Below are 20,207 nucleotides of genomic sequence, written 5' to 3'. Positions count from 1 at the left end.
CATCGCAATGTCGATGTTAAAACAGAATATCATTCAGCCCTAATTCTGATTCAAATTTATATCCGTGCAATTCTGAGAAGAAAAGACGCAATTGTGAGAAGTCTCAATTAAAAAGTTGCAATTAAATAAAATAAAGAGACGCAATCCTGACATCTCCCAATTTTTCTTGCAAAACGAACCGTCTGAATTGTAAGAAAGTCACGATTTCCTTTTAAATGTATTTTTCTGTGGTGGAAACAAACTTCCATAGATTTGAAATGAATAAAGGAAAATTGATCTGGAGAATAAATACACTAAAACAGTGGAGGAAAGTGACAACCAAGAATCATTTTAAATTTTCTAACAAAACGTTTTATTTGTGAAACATTAACCCACAATTGCCCATCATGCCAGTGCAAACTCCATCCAAAATTCAGGACCGTCCCGGAAAAAACGCTGTGATCATCTTGGAATGTTTTCCTGTACGTGCCATGTCCACAACCTGACAAACACAAATATAACAGACGTCATAAATAATGATTTCAGAAAGCAAAGGTTTCATGCATCCTGACGTTAAATAAACGGATCAAGCTACAGACGGGTTATTGAACTCACCGTCAGACGTAGATGCCGACCCACAGTAAGAGGAAGAGAACACCGAAGCCCATGAAGAGCGACGCCACCAGTGAAATCAGCAGCTCTTTATACACGTCTCGCGTGTACTTCGTGGACGTTACTTCATATCTGAGGAAGGGTCAAGGGGTCAAACTCATCCTTACAGGCGTAACTTTACAATCACACATTACACATGGAAGAGTTTTTTCTGCCACAGAATAAACAAATAAAGGTAACGCTCACATTTAAGAATATTTTCTCACAATTGTGAGATGTCTCAAGCTTACATCTCGCAATTTTGACTCTAAATTCAGTTTGTTTCGATCACGAAAAAAGCAATTATTTTTTATTTCACAATTATCTCATGATTCAGAACTGCAAGTACATAATCGCAATTTATTCATTATTTATTAATTTATTTCTCGTAAATCTGTCTCTTACAGTTGAGAGTTGGTTTATATTTCGCAATTCTGTTTTTGTTTGTTATGGGGGAAAAAAGCAACTACAACTACGTTCTCATAATTCAGTTTTTTTTTTCTAGCAATTGCAAGTTCTCACGATTCAGACTTTTCCTCAAGTTCAAATCTTGCAATTCTGACTATTTCTCTCAAATCTGTCTCAATTTAGAGTTGACGTCACAATTCTGAAATAAAAAACAGTCACGAAAAAAAGGTAATTACGATGTTCTCAATCCAGACTTTTCTTCTCAGAATTAAAAGTTTACATCTCACAATTTTGACTCTTTTGGAAATTCTGAGCTTATCTAGCACAATTCTGTTTTTGTTTGTGACGAAAAAAGTAATTACGACTTTTTCTATCACAATACAGTTTTTTTCTTCTAGCAACCTCAAGTTCTTCTCAGATCGGCAAGTTTATCTCTCACAATTCTGACTTTATTTCTCACAAATCTGTCTCACAATTGCGAGATGAGTTTACAACTCAGTTTTGTCATTTCAGTCACAAAAAAGGCAACTGTCATTGTTTTATTTAATAAATTTTGACTTTTCTTTTCAGAATGGCAATTTTACGTTTATTTTTTCTGAAAATGTATTTACATACGAAATTCTGTTCTAGTGTCTATCACGGGAAAAAATATGGCTTTTTATCTCACATTTTATTCTTTTCTTTCTGCAAGTTTATATCTTGCAATTCTGACTATTTCTCACAAATCTGTATTCTTCCGTCATGAAAAAAAGCATTGCAACTTTCCACAATTCAAACTTTTTCCCCCATGTAATTGTGAATTTACATCTCGCAAATCTTTTACTCAGAATTAACAGAAAACAGTTTGAATTGCCAAACAAAAAGTCAGAATTACTTTATATATTTATTTTAGTTCTGTGGCAGAAAGCAGCTTCCCTGCACTGCTGATGGGATATCAGGTTGTAACCCTGTGGAGAGTGAAGGATACACAAAGAACCAGGCTGTGAAGAACATGCCGATGGCCAGCAGCACGACGGTGAGGTGCGGGAACACGGCCGGGTTTACCGGGCTGGTGTATCTCGTCATGGCTTCCAACTCCTGCACAGACAATCAGTCATTTACACTGATAAAACAACAACACCACAAACTGGAAATAACAGGTGTGTGAAATTTAAAGAGCTGAACGGATATCGTCTTTCCAATTTGAGTATCTAAACAGTAGAAATCATTATTTTTTTCTACAACATTCGCTTTAAAATCGAGTGAGATTAACCTTTGATAAACTGGCAGTAGATATACACAATACAACATATACATTGGAAGACACACTTTCTAAATTAATAGTGCAACTCTTCTCTCTGCATAACAGCTATTACAAGTTAACCCGAAGCCTACACACATATACACAAGCACATTTTAGATTACCGCTTGCATAATATATTAAGTATAACGTTAAGTTAGTATCTGCGTCTGTAGTGGCAGACTCCTGACTGAGGCTAACTGCTAAAGCTGCCAAACTGCTGTAATTTAACAAAAGAGCGGCCAAAGACAACACTAGACGCGCTGTCTGCCCTTTCAATTCATCCTTGGACTCTCGGCCGTTTAAGAAATATAGTAATTCGCTGTTAAATCAAGCATAATTTACCATCGTGTGACAGGTAAAGGCAGAATCTGTCCGACCGGAAGAAGAGCAAGAACAGCCACGTAAGTGATGAGTGACCGGAAGAGGAGTGACTGAAAGCGCCATACAAAATAAATGTCCTCCCTGATAGATAGATAGATAGATAGATAGATAGATAGATAGATAGATAGATAGATAGATAGATAGATAGATAGATAGATAGATAGATAGATAGATAGATATCATTATACAAAAAGTCCTCCCTGGTATTATATATATATATATATATATATATATATATATATATATATATATATATATATATATATATATATATAATAGACTTAAAAATATAGTGATATACAAAATAAAAGTCTCCACTAATAAATATAGATTGATATACAAAATAAAAGTCCTTCCCGATAGCGAGATAGCGCTATACAAAATAAAAGTCCCCTCTAATATATAGATAAAATAATTATGACTAACACACACAAAAAAATACATTTAGTATCCAGAAAAAAAATATTTATTTAATTTATGCATAATGCTTGCATACATTTGTATTATGACATCAGTACACACACATACATGTCAAAAGTGGTAATGAAATTATGCAGCTGAACTAAAAATAACGATTAAGCATCAATATACAACAGAGGCTTTCAGAAAGCTCAGATAAAGTGAAAGAAAAGAGAAAATGCTGTGGGACATAACGACAATGGTGAATTAATAATTAATATTTTTTTTACATTTTGTTTTAGTTTTTACTGGGCTTTGAGCCATAAAGACAAATGACAAAACAGACAATTAACTGAGAATTATTATTTTTTTCTTCTTCTTTGTCCTTTGGTGGTAAAATCAGTAATTTTACACTAGTCATTGATGAACAAGAAATGTTTTACCCCACTTAAGGCAAGTTATTTAAAATGCAATGTTTAACCAAAATGTTATGATTAGCAACTCATAAAAGTAGTAAAATTACATGTTATAAAAACTAATTTAATGAAGAGTAAAAAGAACTGAAATAAAGAATATGGTTTTACATAATGAAAGTTATAACAAACAATAAAACTGAATTTTCACACAAAAAAAACAAAAAAACATTTAGAGACGTTTTATATTGTACAGAGTATTTAAAGAGTTTTAGATGTCACAGAAAACATTAGAAAACATATTTACAGTGCATAGTTTGGAAGTGCTTCCACAAGAGGCTGGTTTATTCAGGACAGAATATGTGATATTCCCTATGATTTAAAAAAACAACAACCATATATTAGATTTGTACTGTTTATACTCAGAATCAGTATCATCCATTAGTGTGATATTATGGACATTGTAATTTTAGTGCACAACATTTTCAGTCAACACTTTCCTGGTTCTCTTCATGTTTTAACCATGACTATTACCCAGTCTTACAAGACTACTTTATGGCTTTCCTTATTGCTTTAAAATATTCAAACAATATCTATAACATCAACGTGTTATGTGTACAAGGATACAAACACACAAAAGACGACTCCAATGACGACTACATGAAAGACTCAATTAATCTGGTCATTTATCTGCTTGACATTTGTGTTTGTATTAAATGACCACGAATCTACTTGGTTTTGTTTAGTAATACTCAAAATTTGGGACATTGTCTGACAAATTCTCCACCGCTCTGATCCACAGTGATGCTTTAGCTGTTTAGAGACGTAATGTTCAGATAAAACTGTACAAGAATACACTGCATAAAAACTGTTCAAAAGATCTATTTTGAACACAATCATTGGTTACGGCTTATATAGAGTATAGTATGCATAGCGCATACTAACGTTAAAACAATGCATTTAAAAACAAGTAAAGAACATAAGAAAAGGAGAGATTAAGGACTGTAGTACAAGTGTTTCCTGACAATTAATGAGTGTATGATCCAGTGTTTTCACACAGTGTTTGACTTACGATTGCTATTGGTTCCAGTCTATCCCGTTTTAAAGAGAAATCCAGTGACTAACTCACAAATCCAGTAGTTGTTTTTTTATGGCTCCTCTTTTCATTCTTCTTTGACATGAGCTGATATCTTTATGTCAACCATATTAAATTTTGATCCTTTCTACACTGCTTACATTCGCCAGTGGATGTGACCGCAGAAATGAGGCAGTCATGGGAAGTTTAAAGGGGTCCTGTTATGCTTTTTCCACTTTTTCCACCAACTTTAGTTAGTGTGTATTGTTACGGTTTGAGCATAAAAACCATCGGCGAGGTTACAAAACTCCTTTCCTCATGTCATTTTGACCCAAACTTAATAATAATTTAAAAAAAATGTTTGTAAAAATTGTACATCGGAGTGGTCCGAGACCTTAGGGCTTTTTTTTTTTGTTGATGTTTTGAGTTTATGTGGTTGAATAAAAAAAAAAAGGTACTAAATCCTTCCCTCGCGGGTCAATTTGACCCCCTTTACATTTAAATGAATGTTTCAGTACACATAGACACATCTAAAAATGCTAATTAAAAATAATCTTTACCCCAAAAATATTTTATAATGTCTACATGTGCATGAGACATGAAACTGACTTTAGGACCCAGAGTAACAGCTGATTTGCTCCATATAGAGCTATAAGGCCATCTAGGGACAAGAGTGATGAAATATCATCTTGTGAGATATTTTGAGCCGAAATAAAAGGGTTATGCATGAAATTGTGAGTTATTTTGAAGTTGAAATGTGAAGAATGTTATTAAATGGCTATTTATTTATTATTTATTGATGAAATCTAGTAATTTAAAGGTAAATAAAATAAAACATCCTCAAATAATTGCATAAAAAAAGAAAACAAATATTATTAAATTTACAGTAACAAAAACAAAAAAAGAGAAAAGTATACTTTTAGGGCTTTGATTCGTTTTGGCCCGCAAGTGAAGGATTTATTACAAAGTGCAAGAGCAGGATGAGGGAATCCACTTTCCAAGAACTACAACAAACGGCTTGTTTGGACTACAGCGCTTTTTCTGGATCTTATGAAGTCACAATGATACTCATTTAAATAATATCCGGCCAAAAAAATCCATGCCTGGATGAGCCGCACTGGAGAAGTCAGTGTTGCCGAGTCCGTGACCTTTAACACTGTTGCTGCAGGCTGTTTATCATGACCGCAGGTTGAAGAGACCCCAATAATGTGATATTTAGCCCCGGGAATGTGGGTTTTTTTTTTTGCCGTTTTTACCTCCGGAACGTGATTTTTACTGGAGATCCAACCAAAAGGGCTAGTTTTGAGTTGCAATTGGGCAAGTTTTTTGTGTAAAAACCTTAAATGGTGCAGGTCCCACTTTGATGGGACAATCTGTTGTTTGCGGCTCACAACTTGTTAGTAAGTCTTCTTATTCCTAGTTGTGTTTTCTATTAACAGTTCCAATTACAAGTTTTATGTTGTTGCTATGATGTAAACAAAGGGCAGAGCTTTGCCTCCGCTCGCCTGCTAGTCAACATTAGTGTTGGGATAGTGTTTTCTGTTGCTTTTCTAAGCTCTTGCTTTTATAAGACGGTTCACTGCCCTTTAGGAAAATTAGCCATGGTTTTGGGATCATTGTATTAGCTAAGTTTACCGACAAATATCACGATTAAATAGGGTATGAGAAAATTACACAAAACACATCAAGCGTCCTGTCGAATCTGTGCTTGCAAAGTCTGTGCATTAACTCCGGATTGGGTTTAAATTGGTTTGAAATTGAGGAAATCTTTGATATGTACACTAGAGATGAATTCACAGTTATGAATGGGCGGGACATTTCCCAAACACGTGTTAACCGCTGACAATCACAAAACCCTGGGCCAGATAACCAATCACAGCACGTTTCCATATTGCGGAAGGCGGGGCTTCATCGAAATCACATGTAAGGGCCAGACTAAGGAGAGAGGAGGTGTAATAGTGTAAAATATGTGAAAAATAAGGTGCTTTTTGAACAATCAAGCATGAAAACACATTCTAGTACACCCTAATTACAAAATCAAGACTTAGTAAAAGAGCGTAACAGGACCCCTTTAACAAACCGTGAGGTAAATAACCTGATTTGTGTCTCATTAATAAATGAGCCAGTTGGTGCAGGTAAAGCCATTTCCAGTGTACAAATAGTCAATGAGCAGAAAAATAAAGAGTTGTGAGCACACAGATCCACTGTAAAGACCGTTAAAGCGACATTAAGAACGGAAAAGCAAACGTTTCTAGCCAAGTGAGTTCGGATTCATGCACTGCTACATAATGCTTTGCGTTGTCTTTAGCATTCTCCATCAGCTCAACTCACGTCATGGCGAAGCAAGAGTTTGAAGAGAATCTCGCTGAGCAAGTTAGTTAAAATTCATTGAACTGTCGAGATGTCACAGTAAGAGAAGATTCATGTTTTACAGAGGCCATATGATGGCTGATTCCTGTATCTGTTCATGTGCATGTATACCATCTGCAAAGTTTGTCTCCCACAAAGCTAACAGAGAACGCTAATCCACACATGCCTAAAACGCCTCCATCAAAGTCCAGATATTACTTCCACGTCACAGTTTGAAATTTTAGCATAAAGAGCAAAGGCATTAGCAAAGAAAGAAGGCAAGGCTGTTGTTTTCATGTCGTGGAGATGCTGGTTTTTTTATCCTAAAGGAAAACCCCTTCTGATAAATGGATACAATTAGGAGTCAGTGATTAAGACTAGTTTATAAAGCGGTTCTTGAGCAGTACAAACCAAAAGTTTGCTTCAAAAACAGCTTCCTAAACCTCAAGATGTGCTCGTAAAGTTGGCTCCGCTTGATCATCTGCATTATCAGACAGTTTGTGTTTGCAACTGCTTTAGAAGCTTTGAAAGCTGAAGCTCGCGATTATATGGTAAGGGCGTTACATTTCTAACACAAGTGTTTGTGTTGGCCAATCACAACGCACTGGGTCAGCTGGCCAATCAGAGCACTCAGAGCCCTTCAGAAGGAGGGGCTTAATAGAAATTAGAGTGTTTCAGACAGACTGGGAATAGAGGTGCTGCAATAATATTCAATATGTGAAAAATAAAGTGTTTTTTGAACATTAAAGCATGTATTCGAATACACCCATTGAACAAATTAACGAATTTTAAAATATCATCATATGACCTCACCTCTGAGAAATTAAATAGGCTCCTATTTTATTTCTTTTTGACTTTAAGTGCAGTTTATGATGTAACAGGCGAGTTTAGAGAAAGACTGCAGAACATGAGCTCCACCCAACAGCCGCTCACTGGTACCTGTTTATAATATATCTTGGCAAATCAAAAGAAATGCATATAAATGTGTGTGTGTGTTTGTGTGCAAATGTGTGTAAGCAGGAATATGTCTTTGAGGTTAAGGCTAAGTGATTTTAGAAGACATTTTTTGTTGTTGAAACATGCTGATTTTCCTTTCGACCTTGAAGAAATATGTGCAGAACAAACACAGATAAGACGCTTATACCCGGCCGCCCGCCCAGATAAAACAGTCTTTGAATCTGAGACGGCGATACGAGTGGACACAGGAGAAGCTGAATGGCATGACTCTTGACGCTCCTTAGCATGTGCTTTGAATGAGGAAACTGTACTCAGAGCAGTGGGAGGACACCGCGCCATCTTCACTGCTACATCCAGTTTGACTCTGTTGACAGAGAGGTTAAAGAGTTAACTTACACATAATAGTGAACCACAGTATCCTAAGAATAATTCCAATACAATACAATACAGTATCCAATAAAACTACAGACAGTTGGACAATAAATCAAGCAGTGCAAAAGAACCATTTACCAATTTTACGGCCCTGTGATTTCAGCGATGCGGTAAACAGGGACGGAATCGCGGAATCCAGTCACAAAAACTGAATTTACAGTATAATGCAGAATTACACAGAGCTTATAACATTTTTGCTGAATAAATAAAAAGCATGTCAGTACACTTTAATCTAATCACGATATAGACGTGTGTCTGTGAATATTAAACTGCAAATACGATTTTAAATATGAATCATGCTTTTTTGGCTTGACTTGTGAATGAATGAACGGTTTAATTTTATACACATACACACACACACACACACACACACACACACATGTTGGTCTATGTGGTTTACAGGGACTCTCCATAGGCGTAATGGTTTTTATACTGTACAAACCGTATTTTCTATCCCCTTACACTGCCCCTGCCCCTAAACCTACCCATCACAGGAAACATTCTGCATTTTTACTTTCTCAAAAAAACATCATTTAGTATGTTTTTAAGGCCATTTGAATTATGAGGACATTTGATATGTCCTCATAAACCACATTTATAGTGTAATACCAGTGTAATACCCATGTAGTTATCCAAATTTGTGTCCTCATAAACCACATAAACAGGCTCACACACACACACACACACACACACACACACACACCGCTCGCTGTGTTTTAAGCCTCTTTCAGTCTCACAATATGAGGACATGAACACATGAACTTCATCTCCAGAGCCGCTCTGAAAGTCACTTCATCAGCATTTACTGCTATATTTGAAAAAATATGAATTATCATATATCATAAACACATGAAGACTTAAAGGTCTACATGGCAACACAACAAAATAAAAGTTTGGTTTAACTTGAAGAAATTATGACAAATTACTGTTTTACAGTAGAATTTAGCTACGTCATACTACGTAATACTAACATTAATAATAATAATAACTATAAATAAATAATTTATTATTAAAACGTATTTTTTTTAATTTTATATTTTAAATAAATCACAATTTTTCAACTTAAAATACACAATATAAAATTTTGGAAAGAAAAAAACGTTTTATAGAATTGAATAAATTGTTATTTTTACAAATCAATTAATTAGACATACTTATTTGATTATTGAAGGAAAAGCTCAACTTAAAACAGAAAAAAAACAGAATTTGGTAAAAAATAAAAAAATAAAGCAGAATTTGAGAAAAAAACTTAAATGTGTAATTTTTGTTGAACCGTTAATAAAATATGATTTCAATTAATTAGACATGCTTTTTGAATACTAAAATTTAACTTTGTCACAAAAATCCTCCTAAAAAAAAAAAAAAAAAATATGAAAACAGAAAAAACGGATTTTGAGAAAAATAAAACCTACAATTTATTATTTAATCCTCTGCTCTGCATTAAATGAATAAATACTACATAATGTTTTTATTGTAATGACACAGAAATTTGAGTGTTTTTTCAAGCTTTATTAGTTTTGTTTTAGGAAAATGTCTGTTAAATTTAATGCGACTGTATCAGAAATTATGATCCTCACTGTATTTGTACCAGACAAAGATTTATTTTAATGGTTAGGACACATTGAAAGAGCGAGAGATAAACAGTTATGTCTGAAGTACACTCACTGAATGGGACACTCTAAAATGATAGGTGACCTCTTGAAAAGGCATAACAGGAAGTGACCACAGGTGGCTGGTCCCCTGTCAAAAAAGAAGTTTGCATGTGACAACCGAAGCATATTTAAGGAGTGACGTTCTCAGTTACTGCAGGTGGTTTTCCGCTTAAACAAGGACCATAAATCTCACCGTTGTAAAAGTGTTCGGCTCTTGTGAGAAAGAAGCCTCTGGGTGATTTGAGCAGAGGCGCCCCCTGGTGGCTCCACACCGCCACACCCACACCACCTCAGAGGAGCTTAAAGGAGAAGAAGAGATCTCCGTGAGTGTGTGTGTGTGTGTGTGTGTGTGTGTGTGTGTGTGTGTGTGTGTGTGTGTGTGTGTGTGTGTGTGTGTGTGTGTGTGTGTGTGTGTGTGTGTGTGTGTGTGTGTGTGTGTGTGTGTGTGTGTGTGTGTGTGTGTGTGTGTGTGTGTGTAAGTAAGTAAGTAAGTGAGTGAGTGAGTGTGTATCAGGGCTGATTCTAGGGTCAGAGGATAGAGACATCTGTGTCTGAGGACGTCTGAAACATGACACACTGCAAAACACTTCTTATCAATGAGGAGTCATTTATTATGAAGCAAATCTCTTAATATTACTGGAGTAAAACTGTGTGTTTATACTCACGTCATGTGCAGAGTAATGTAAGACATAGATGAGTTTCTGTCTCCATTTAGTAACACAGTAAAGCTGCGAAAGAATAAAACACATCAGCTCAGAGGCCTGAAAACTTCAGTGCTGCTGGATAACAGGGCATTTTCTGAGCCATTATAGCAATCTGAACACACACACCATACCTGTCAACATTTGGGTATTAAAATCCGGGAGACTTCGGTTGGTAGAATGTTTTAAATCTAAAATTAATACATATTTTTTTATTCATAAATTCATGTTTCTTCGTTTTTTAATTAACTACATTGATTTTTTTTCTGTGATTCATCTGAATATATATATATATATATAACCTCCAAATTAATGTAGAAACAACATAAATATTTGTTTAATGGAACCTTTTTATATTTTTAGGCCAGTATCACTGATAGTAATACAGCTTCTGGTGTCTCTATGAAATATTAAATTCACACTTAAATTAAATAACAAATTAAAATTTATTGAGCTTCAAAAAAAAACTTTTAATTTGAGAGAAGTTTAAAAAAATCCTCATTTAATTTGAACTTACAAGTAGGATACATAAATTGTCATCAATTTGGACTGCATAAGTTATGAATTATATAGATTAATCCTTATTAAAGGAACTGAGCAGAGCAGAGCCTATTTAGTGAGCAATTACTTCTGTTCTTAACATTGTCATCATAAGTGGTTACTGTCACTTTAAAAGATCTTCCGCTGCCGGCTGTCGCACATGATGTGTATCTCACACACACATCTCATTTTGTCACACCTCTGTAAACTCATTTAAGACGTTATTTAACTTTTTTAAGGCTGCTCTTATGAAGAAACTTAACAAAACTGGCATCTTGGCATAATTGTGTGTGTTATTGTTCGTTAAAGCGCATTTTTCCTACAGCACGTTCTCTTTGTCTTGTCACTCTTAAATGGTTTAAAAGCATTTACATGAATAAACTCGTGATCATACAATGTAACACCAGCCAGGGGATTACAGAAATATTTACCAGCTGAGTATTCTGACAGGTATGACACACACACACACACACACACACACACACACACACACACACACTTTTGTTTTTGTGACATATGGGGACATTCCATAGGCGTAATGGTTTTTATACCTTACAAACCGTATTTTCCCCTTACACTGCCCCTACCCCTAAACCCATCACACACACACACACACACACACACACACACACACACACACACACACACACACACACACACACACACACACACACACACACACACAGCCCCTAAACCTACCCATCACACAGACACACACACACACACACACACACACACACACACACACACACAGCCCCTAAACCTACCCATCACACACACACACACACACACACACACACACACACACACACACACACACACACACACACACACACACACACACACTGCCCCTAAACCTACCCATCACAGGAAACATTCTGCATTTTTACTTTCTAAAAAAAAACTCGGGGACATGGCCAATGTCCTTATAAGTCACCTTCTCCTTGTAATACCTATGTCAGACCCATGTCATTACACATTTGTGTCCTGATATGTCACAAAAACATGCCCCCCCCCCCACACACACACACCTGCAGCTCTCAGGTGAGGAACAATCAAGCGTTCTGATCTCCTGATCCATCTCCAGGATGTGAAGTTTGCTCAGACAGGCTAGTGGATTTCCACCTGTGTATAAAACATATACATATAGGCCTATGTAAATCATCAAGTTATTCTCTACATCCATGTCACAGTTTCAGAACTCCCTGAAAGGCCTCCATTGTAGTCTTGAGTCGTCTTCCGGGAACAAACACATCACAATATTCCTAATTTAAATAATATCTGCCCAATGCAAATAAAGGGGCGTGGCCTGGTTGTGTTAGTAGTGCACTATAAAAAATAATAATTTGTGAAACATGCTAAATTGTGCTTTTTTCATGATTTATCAAAAAATTGTATGTGTTTCAGATACAATAATATTTAGAGTTTCTATTTATTAATCCAATTTCCTTCATTGTATCACAACCCATTCTCACTCCCAAGGCGTCAAAAACCGAAGCATGGTCAAGTGCCTTCCGCGTCACAATAAAGACGCTAAAGGTGCCCCAAGGCGTCATGTTTCGACGCGCTGGGTGCTCCATTCATTACAATGAGAAACCTTTGGCGTCATACACAGACGCACTGGGTATTAGTATTGTTATCGTCATGGTGAAATTGTATTAGTTTATAATTTTGCCATTATGACATGTTGGAGTGTGTTTTTCAATTTAATCAGCAAGCATAATTTTATTTACATTTGTTTTATTTACGCTGTTGAGACATGCTTAACATGTAACCCAACCCCATCCCATCCCTAAACCTACCCATTTGTCTGAACATGATATAAAACACAGGATATATAACATACGACTGCATCCACGAGTTATTCAAAAAAGTTAAATAATCCAAGTTTTCCGAGGCCAAACGATTGATTTGTATGAAGAAAATCCCCAAAAGCGATCAGCATCTCCATCCGCAGAAGATCATCAACAAACACAATCAAATTTCAAATATTGGCGCCCGTTACGTGAGATTTCATAGTGAAATTGCATTGGCTCTCATATGTCTTGTGACCAATTGCGTCATTACGTCAGCATTGATTGTAAAATGTCATTGGCTCTCGTGTGTCTTGTGACCGATTGCATCATGCTCAGGAGTCTTTTGAATTATTTGAATGAGATATGAATGAGTTCGTTCATGGGGCAGCGGGATCATCATTTCAGAGATTAAAACATCAAGATCAACTCTGTTCTTCACATGAAGACATCGTATGACTTCAGAAGACTTGAAATGCAACATGAGTTAATACTTTTATACTGCTTTGGTCAGTTTTTGCAATAAATACTTGTGACTGTACATTTATTTGCCTGTTATGTGTTTTATATTGTTTAGATGTGGGTAGGTTTAGGGTAGGAGTTAGTTGCTCCAAAATATAAAAGTAGCCTTTAAATATTAATAAAATCATGTCTGCTTTTATAAACGCAAATAATTAAATGCGTCTGTTTATGACGGCAAAGGTTTATCATTGTAATGAATGGAGCACCCAGCGCGTCGCAAAATGACGCCCAGGGGCACCTTTAGCGTCTTAATTGTGACGCGGAAGGCACTTGACCATGCTTCGGATTTTGACGCCTTGGGAGTGAGAACGGGTTGTATATCAACTCAAATGTTTAATTTCAATAAACTCAAAGTTTTAAGGCAACCAGGTTACTTACTTTTTTAAGTTAAACCAACAAAAAATGTTTACAGTGTGTGTTGAAACTGGCGGTTATGGTAAGGGGCGGGACATTTCCCAAACACACTCGAAGCAGTTGACCAATCAAAACACACTGCTCCAGCTGACCAATCAGAGCACACTGCACTTCATAGAGAGTGGAAGTAAACGGTGGTGCGTTTGACCAAAGCATCGTTAGCCAACTATAAATCGCAGGTTCTGTCGTTGTCAGCATATTAGTTCAACTAGTCTGTGTTTACCGAAACCATAGTTCCAACAAACGTTCGGAAACAGCATTGCAAAAATGTGTGGTTGAACGACCTGTAGTTAGAAGTAAGTAAGAAATGCTTATCTTGAGCAAAATCTTTTATTTCGAATAGATACATACAAATGTCATTTACGTCTCTTTAGTTTGTTGAGAATTTTAGTTTATGTAAGACATAATTGACTGCGTTTACGAGGATACTCACCAAGACTGGGATTTTTACATAATTTTGTGTTTTTGACTGTTAAATCGCTATAATCAGAGGAAAAAACTTGCAAGCTGTTTGTAAGGCGGCTTTATGTGCAGAGAAAACCATCTGTCAGAGACCACACAAGTATTGATTAGTTTAAATTCGCCTTGCATGTTTATGCATAATTGCTAAGACTTAAAAAGTTGTGCAACTGATAAACTTTAGTGACAATGCAACACCACTGGCCCGATTGTGCAAGTGACAATTGCATCCGCACAGCTGAATCACTCGCTGTTTGTAACATTGCGTCTCATAGAAAGTTTTAAAATGACTGATTTGATCTTAAAATATGTGTGAGTTAATTTATTCATACAACCTACATGCTAAAGTTAATAAATGCTTGCAGGAGTTTCCTGCATTAAAAGCACGAGACCTGTGGGAATTATTCAAATTATAAGCAATACCCACCCCAAAATTTGAGCCCTGTATAGCAAATCTAGCATTAATTCGATCTCAAACGGATTAATTAAAAGAAGTTATTTCTCCACCACCTGTGGCATCATTAACCAACATGGTTGAATGACAAATTTGCCATCTTCAAAGATGCATCGTACTATAGTATTGAGTTAAGTCGTTGTATGGGACAGACTGGGAAGACAGGTGCTGTAACAATGTCAAATATGTGAAAAATAAAAAGAGTTGAACAATCAAGAATGAAACCCTATTCTAGTAGACCTGAAAAACCAAAGTCAAGACTTAGTGCATTATAGGTCCCCTTAGTTGTACTCTAAACATCTGTTTATGTGTGTGTACCGTGTGTGTTGACACTGCGCTGTCTGCGGGGCGGAGGCTGTTGTCCTCCAGGCAAGCGTTTGGTTGCTCCGCTCAGCTCCGGAGGCTGAGGCGGCCGTTTGGCTTTGCTGAGAAACAGAGGAGCCGACGTGTGGCTCAGACGGTTCTTGTTTCGGCTGTCTTTGTCCAGCGGCCGAGACTTTGCCTTCTTATTAATAGTGGCCTGAGTAGGAACGGCAGTGTTGGAGTCTGAGAGAGAGAGAGAGAGAGAGAGAGAGAGAGAGAGAGAGAGAGAGAGAGAGATATGGATGGTAACGGAGAGAGAGAGAGAGAAACTATAGTGTGAGCATAGAGGAGCTTTTTACTATCATTATTGTTATGTGGTTCAATGTTTCATCCCGCAAAAGTTTGAAAAGTTCATAATGTGAGGATTTGGTAAACAGGAAAGTCTTCATGATGGAAGACATTTATTAAGTGCATCATACCTTTAAATTCATGTTAATGTGTCATTGGTAACACTTTACTTGAAGCCTATATGTATAATGCTTTATTAAGGTTTTCATAATGTATATTTTTCATATGTAATTGTATCCTAATTTAAAATTAAATATTTACAAATTCCTTGTTACATCTGAAATTGTGTGTTGAATATATTTTTTAATGAATTATACTTTCTAAAGGTGTAACAATTTATATTATTATAATATAATATTATTATAATTATGTATTATAATGTATAATGTTACAAGAAATTTTATAATGCTCTACATACACTCAAAACAATTGTTAAGCCTTTTTTCAATATTTGCACATTTCAATTGATAGTAAAATTTGTCAAATGTAATTGAATAATCTATTTATATTCTGAATTAGGTATTTTAAATTAGTAAAAAACTAGAACATTATAAAACATTTTGTATAAATCTTATATTTAAACATATTTTCTTTTATTTTTTTATTTATGAATAGGAATCACATAAACTAAATGATCCCTTGTTCCATAAAGATTTATATAAAATGTGACCAGTCACGGAAAGTAGGGACACAAGCATTTTGAGTTATTCACAGATTCTGAAAGTGTAGTCTCCAAGCTTTCCAACGATGTGTAACATGGAAATCTGATAATATCTGGAGAAGTTGTGGCAATCTGAATGTAGGTCTTTAGAAAAGTTTAAATGAGAGAAAACAGCCTTTGCAGTTCTCACATGTTCTCACCTGCCAAGGAGTGACAATAGGGCTCATTTACATCTCATTTAGATAAGCCACACCCCCTGTAAAGCTGCAGGGTTGCTAGTAGCGACAGACGCAACGGGAAAAATCGGGCAGCATACTATTAATAATAAAGATGCTAAAAGCCCATTATAGTAATGGGTTTTTTTGGCTAGTGATACAATGCTAACGATTACAATTAAAATTAAGAACAACAGTTATGGGAAGGTCTAAACATGAGATAATGTGTGTGTGTTCTTAGAATGAACACAAAACGACAAACGTTGGTGTTTATGGAAACACACTCCATAAGAAACAGAAAAGTAATCTTGCAAATTTTGTTGCCTCCAATGAAATAAGTCGTTCAGGCACACTTTTTGTTTGCCGGGGTCTTCTTAGTGGATGTACTGTGCGTCTGTTTGAAGGGTATAAAGAATGGGTAATGTCCGTCACCGTGGCTATAGTGTAGGGGTAAGGCGCATGTCATTTAGTTTTGACGCAAATCGATCAGAGGTTCGAATCCGCCTTTTTTTGCTCGATTTGTGTCAATACTTAATGACATGCGCCTTACCCCTACACTATAGCCACGGTTAAAGATTTGACCCATTTCTCTGTCTTTATCCCCTTCAAACGTTACTATCGATATAGCCTCTGATTTCTTACGGTCTAACTCGTCTGACGCCAGTCTGATACATTCTTCCTCTTCTTCATCTTCGCTCAGTTGTAGATTAGGGTATTATTCAGTCTTATTATGCCACTTTCATCATCGGTCAGAGCGCTGCATGAATAATTAGCCACGCGTCCCTTGGAGGGCGGGGCAATAACAAAAGCCAGTATGAAAATACACACAGACAAAACAAGGCGATTTCAACCTCAAAATATACGCTTTTAAATATACCATTAATGCCATCTCAAACACGGAGAGACTTCTTCGTGATTTCAACTAACAGATTCTGCAAAAAAGCAAAAATCACATAATTTGAAGAAAACCTCCCGCTTCTTTCTCATTTTGCTCAAAAGTAGAGCTGCGGACTTGTGTCCCTGGTTTCCGTGACGGGTCACAAATGTTTAATTTGTTTAAAATGTTTTTTAAGCTCTAAATTTACTCATTCCTAATTCATAATATGAATAATACATAAGGATTACGCAGTTAAATTACTATTACTTGAAATGTGTAAATCTTGAAAAAAGGCTTAATTTTTAATGTATATAAAGGCTTCAGGTTAGGTTTACTGCGACATTTGTCACTCCTCTGATGGCTGAATTATTAAAAAACTTTAATTCTGTCAAAATATGTCATTTCTGTTATGATGTTGTCATACCTGGAGTGGATTGGTTGTTGCCTGGCAACAGACTGATAGTGGCTGATTGGTTGGTTGTGGCAGGTGTTGGCGGGCAGCAGGGCGGGTGATTGGACAACGATGGGGAGGTGGAGTCTGTAAGCAAATAATGAACATCTATAAAACTAAAAATACAAATACGCATATTGAAAAAAATGCAAAATTTGTGCGAGTGTGTTCTCTGGGACCTGGGGAGAGAGTGGATGTAGTCACTCTGGCAGGGGAGAAAGAAGCCTGGCGAGCCGAACCCAGAGCAGAACGAGACCTGCCGAGCACAGAGAGATATTACACCTTTGAAATCACATGAGGTCTCTTTAATATCTCAATTGTATTCTCCCAGAAAGATAATAACCTGAGAATAAATGTTTCAAACTTTGCTTAAAGGGTTAGTTCACCCAAAAATGAAATGTATGTCAATAACTCTACTCCCTAATGTCGTTCCTCACCCGTAAGACCTCCGTTCATCTTCACACACAGTTTAAGATATTTTATATTTAGTCTGAGAGCGTATGCAAGTGTATGCACACTATACTGTCCATGTCCAGAAAGGGAATAAAAACATCATCAGTAGTCCATAAGAGACATCAGAGGGTTAATTAGAGTCTCTTGAAGCAGAGAAAATACATTTTGGTCCAAAAATGACAAAAACTACGACTTTTTACGACGATTCAAACGGTTATGAATCAGTGTATTGATTCATGATTCGGATCGCGTGTCAAACTGCTGAAATCACGTGAGATTGGTGATCCAAATCACGAATCAAAACGCTGATTCATAACCGTTTTAATCTTTATTTGATGATTGAAAACAAACCCGGAAGAGAAGACAATGCTGAATAAAGTCGTAGTTTTTGTTATTTTTGGACCAAAATGTATTTTCTCTGCTTCAAGAGACTCTAATTAACCCACTGATGTCTCATATGGACTACTGTGATGATGTTTTTATTCCCTTTCTGGACATGGACAGTATAGTGTGCATACACTTGCATACGCTCTCGGACTAAATATAAAATATCTTAAACTGTGTGTGAAGATGAACGGAGGTCTTACGGGTGTGGAACGACATTAGGGGGAGGAGTTAATGACATACATTTAATTTTTGGGTGAACTAACCCTTTAAGATCTCAAGATATCAGTCAGGCTTCTCAATATGAACTCAAACATTTCTCAAAAATTCTGAAAACATTGAAACATCCAAACATTTGAGCGGTAGTCAATCTCTGACCAATTCAGTTTTCCTAAGTAGGTTCTTTTTGAGAAATGTAGGACTGGAAATCGTTCAGTGCTGGATGGGAAGATGAAGTGATAGAGGAGCAGAGAACAGGAAACTGAGCAGCATACCACAGACAGAAGGATGGACAGAATGTGACGGTTGTAGTGAGGAAGGGTGTCCAAGAGACGAAAAGAAGGCAGTGGGACGCAGAGCTACACCCCACACTGAGAGAAATAAGCAAGAGGGGATCAAACGAGAAATAAAGAGAAAGACACATGTGAATGGATGCGTGTGTGTGGACCTGTACATACCCCTCAACATCACGAATGCTTCCATGGTGTTGAAGATTGAGCACATAGAGGATGGACATGGATATGACACTACAGAACGAGACAGGGAGAGATGATAATGAGCATGAAACAAAGACTCAAATATGCATTCTGATGTTTTTGGGGTGAATGTTTTCCTCTCTGACCTGAAGGCCATTATGATGACCAGCGCCAGGATGGTGCCCTGCATGAATCTGTGACTCAGGCAGCTCTGCTCCGGGACGGACCTCTGCAACACAAAACAACAATCATTCTATCCCATCCCATCTAATCCCATCCCACCCGTTTTATTCCTTTCCATCTCATCTCGTTCCACTGATTGATTATATGCAATCAATTCTTTAAGACAGTCTCCCATCCAGTCTATGAATATATCCCATTACATTTGATTTGATTCTATTCCATTACTACACTGTAAAAAAAAAAAAAAAATGCAGGTCTTCAATTGAACATTTTCTAGTGACTGATCACATCTAGATTTTTCAATTGGCCGAATTAAAATTTAAAGGTGCACCATGTAGTATTTTTGCAGTAAAATATCCAAAAACCACTGGGCCAGTGTTATGTATTTTGTTCATTTGAGTACTTACAATATCCCAAATGTTTCTAACTATTTGTAAATTCTGAGAAATTTGCTATTTTAACCAAGGAGCCGGGACGTGTCAGCATAGCGTTTGAGGGAGTCGCCTGTCAATGGCGTCATATCTGCGCTCCCCTCGGTTTTATTCTGCAGAAGCGCTTTTCTCTTAGCTGTGTGAGCATGTCACCGCAGCGCCAACACACTTAAATGTATCTAATATAATAAACAGAGCTGCTGTACCTTATACTCATGATCGGAAAAGCGGAAATACTGCAGGCGCCTGGCGACTGTGTCCCGTCTCTTCATAATAAAAGCCCCGGTGCTCGCGAGGCGTGTGTTTGTGTAACAATCGCTCCAGCGGTCGTGCTCAGCTCCTCAA

At 36.6% G+C, this 20,207-nt stretch overlaps 2 protein-coding genes across 2 annotated transcripts in view; both read right to left on the bottom strand.

Annotated features, from left to right (window-relative positions):
* Positions 1 to 328: 328 nt before the first annotated feature.
* tmem258 (transmembrane protein 258) lies at positions 329 to 2,754 on the bottom strand. Its single transcript, XM_067436298.1, has 4 exons — positions 2,663 to 2,754; positions 2,006 to 2,115; positions 595 to 723; positions 329 to 481 (listed from the first exon to the last, which is right to left on the bottom strand). The coding sequence occupies exons 1-3, from the start codon at positions 2,663 to 2,665 to the stop codon at positions 597 to 599; spliced, it is 240 nt and encodes a 79-aa protein (XP_067292399.1). The 5' UTR covers positions 2,666 to 2,754; the 3' UTR covers positions 329 to 481; positions 595 to 596.
* Positions 2,755 to 3,151: 397 nt separating this feature from the next.
* Positions 3,152 to 20,207, bottom strand: part of myrf (myelin regulatory factor) — a 64,657-nt gene continuing 47,601 nt past the window's right edge. Inside the window, 11 exon segments of the mRNA XM_067437125.1 lie at positions 3,152 to 8,258; positions 9,992 to 10,066; positions 10,172 to 10,277; positions 10,644 to 10,706; positions 12,251 to 12,344; positions 15,180 to 15,407; positions 17,690 to 17,803; positions 17,896 to 17,972; positions 19,048 to 19,143; positions 19,231 to 19,299; positions 19,395 to 19,477. Coding sequence (XP_067293226.1) covers positions 8,175 to 8,258; positions 9,992 to 10,066; positions 10,172 to 10,277; positions 10,644 to 10,706; positions 12,251 to 12,344; positions 15,180 to 15,407; positions 17,690 to 17,803; positions 17,896 to 17,972; positions 19,048 to 19,143; positions 19,231 to 19,299; positions 19,395 to 19,477 — 1,089 coding nt within the window. The 3' untranslated portion in view covers positions 3,152 to 8,174.

The sequence above is a fragment of the Pseudorasbora parva genome, chromosome 25 (assembly GCF_024679245.1).
Source record: "Pseudorasbora parva isolate DD20220531a chromosome 25, ASM2467924v1, whole genome shotgun sequence".
Classification (NCBI taxonomy): domain Eukaryota; kingdom Metazoa; phylum Chordata; class Actinopteri; order Cypriniformes; family Gobionidae; genus Pseudorasbora; species Pseudorasbora parva.
The sequence above is the reverse complement of the archived record's forward strand: the minus strand, read 5'-3'. Positions and strand labels throughout refer to the sequence as shown.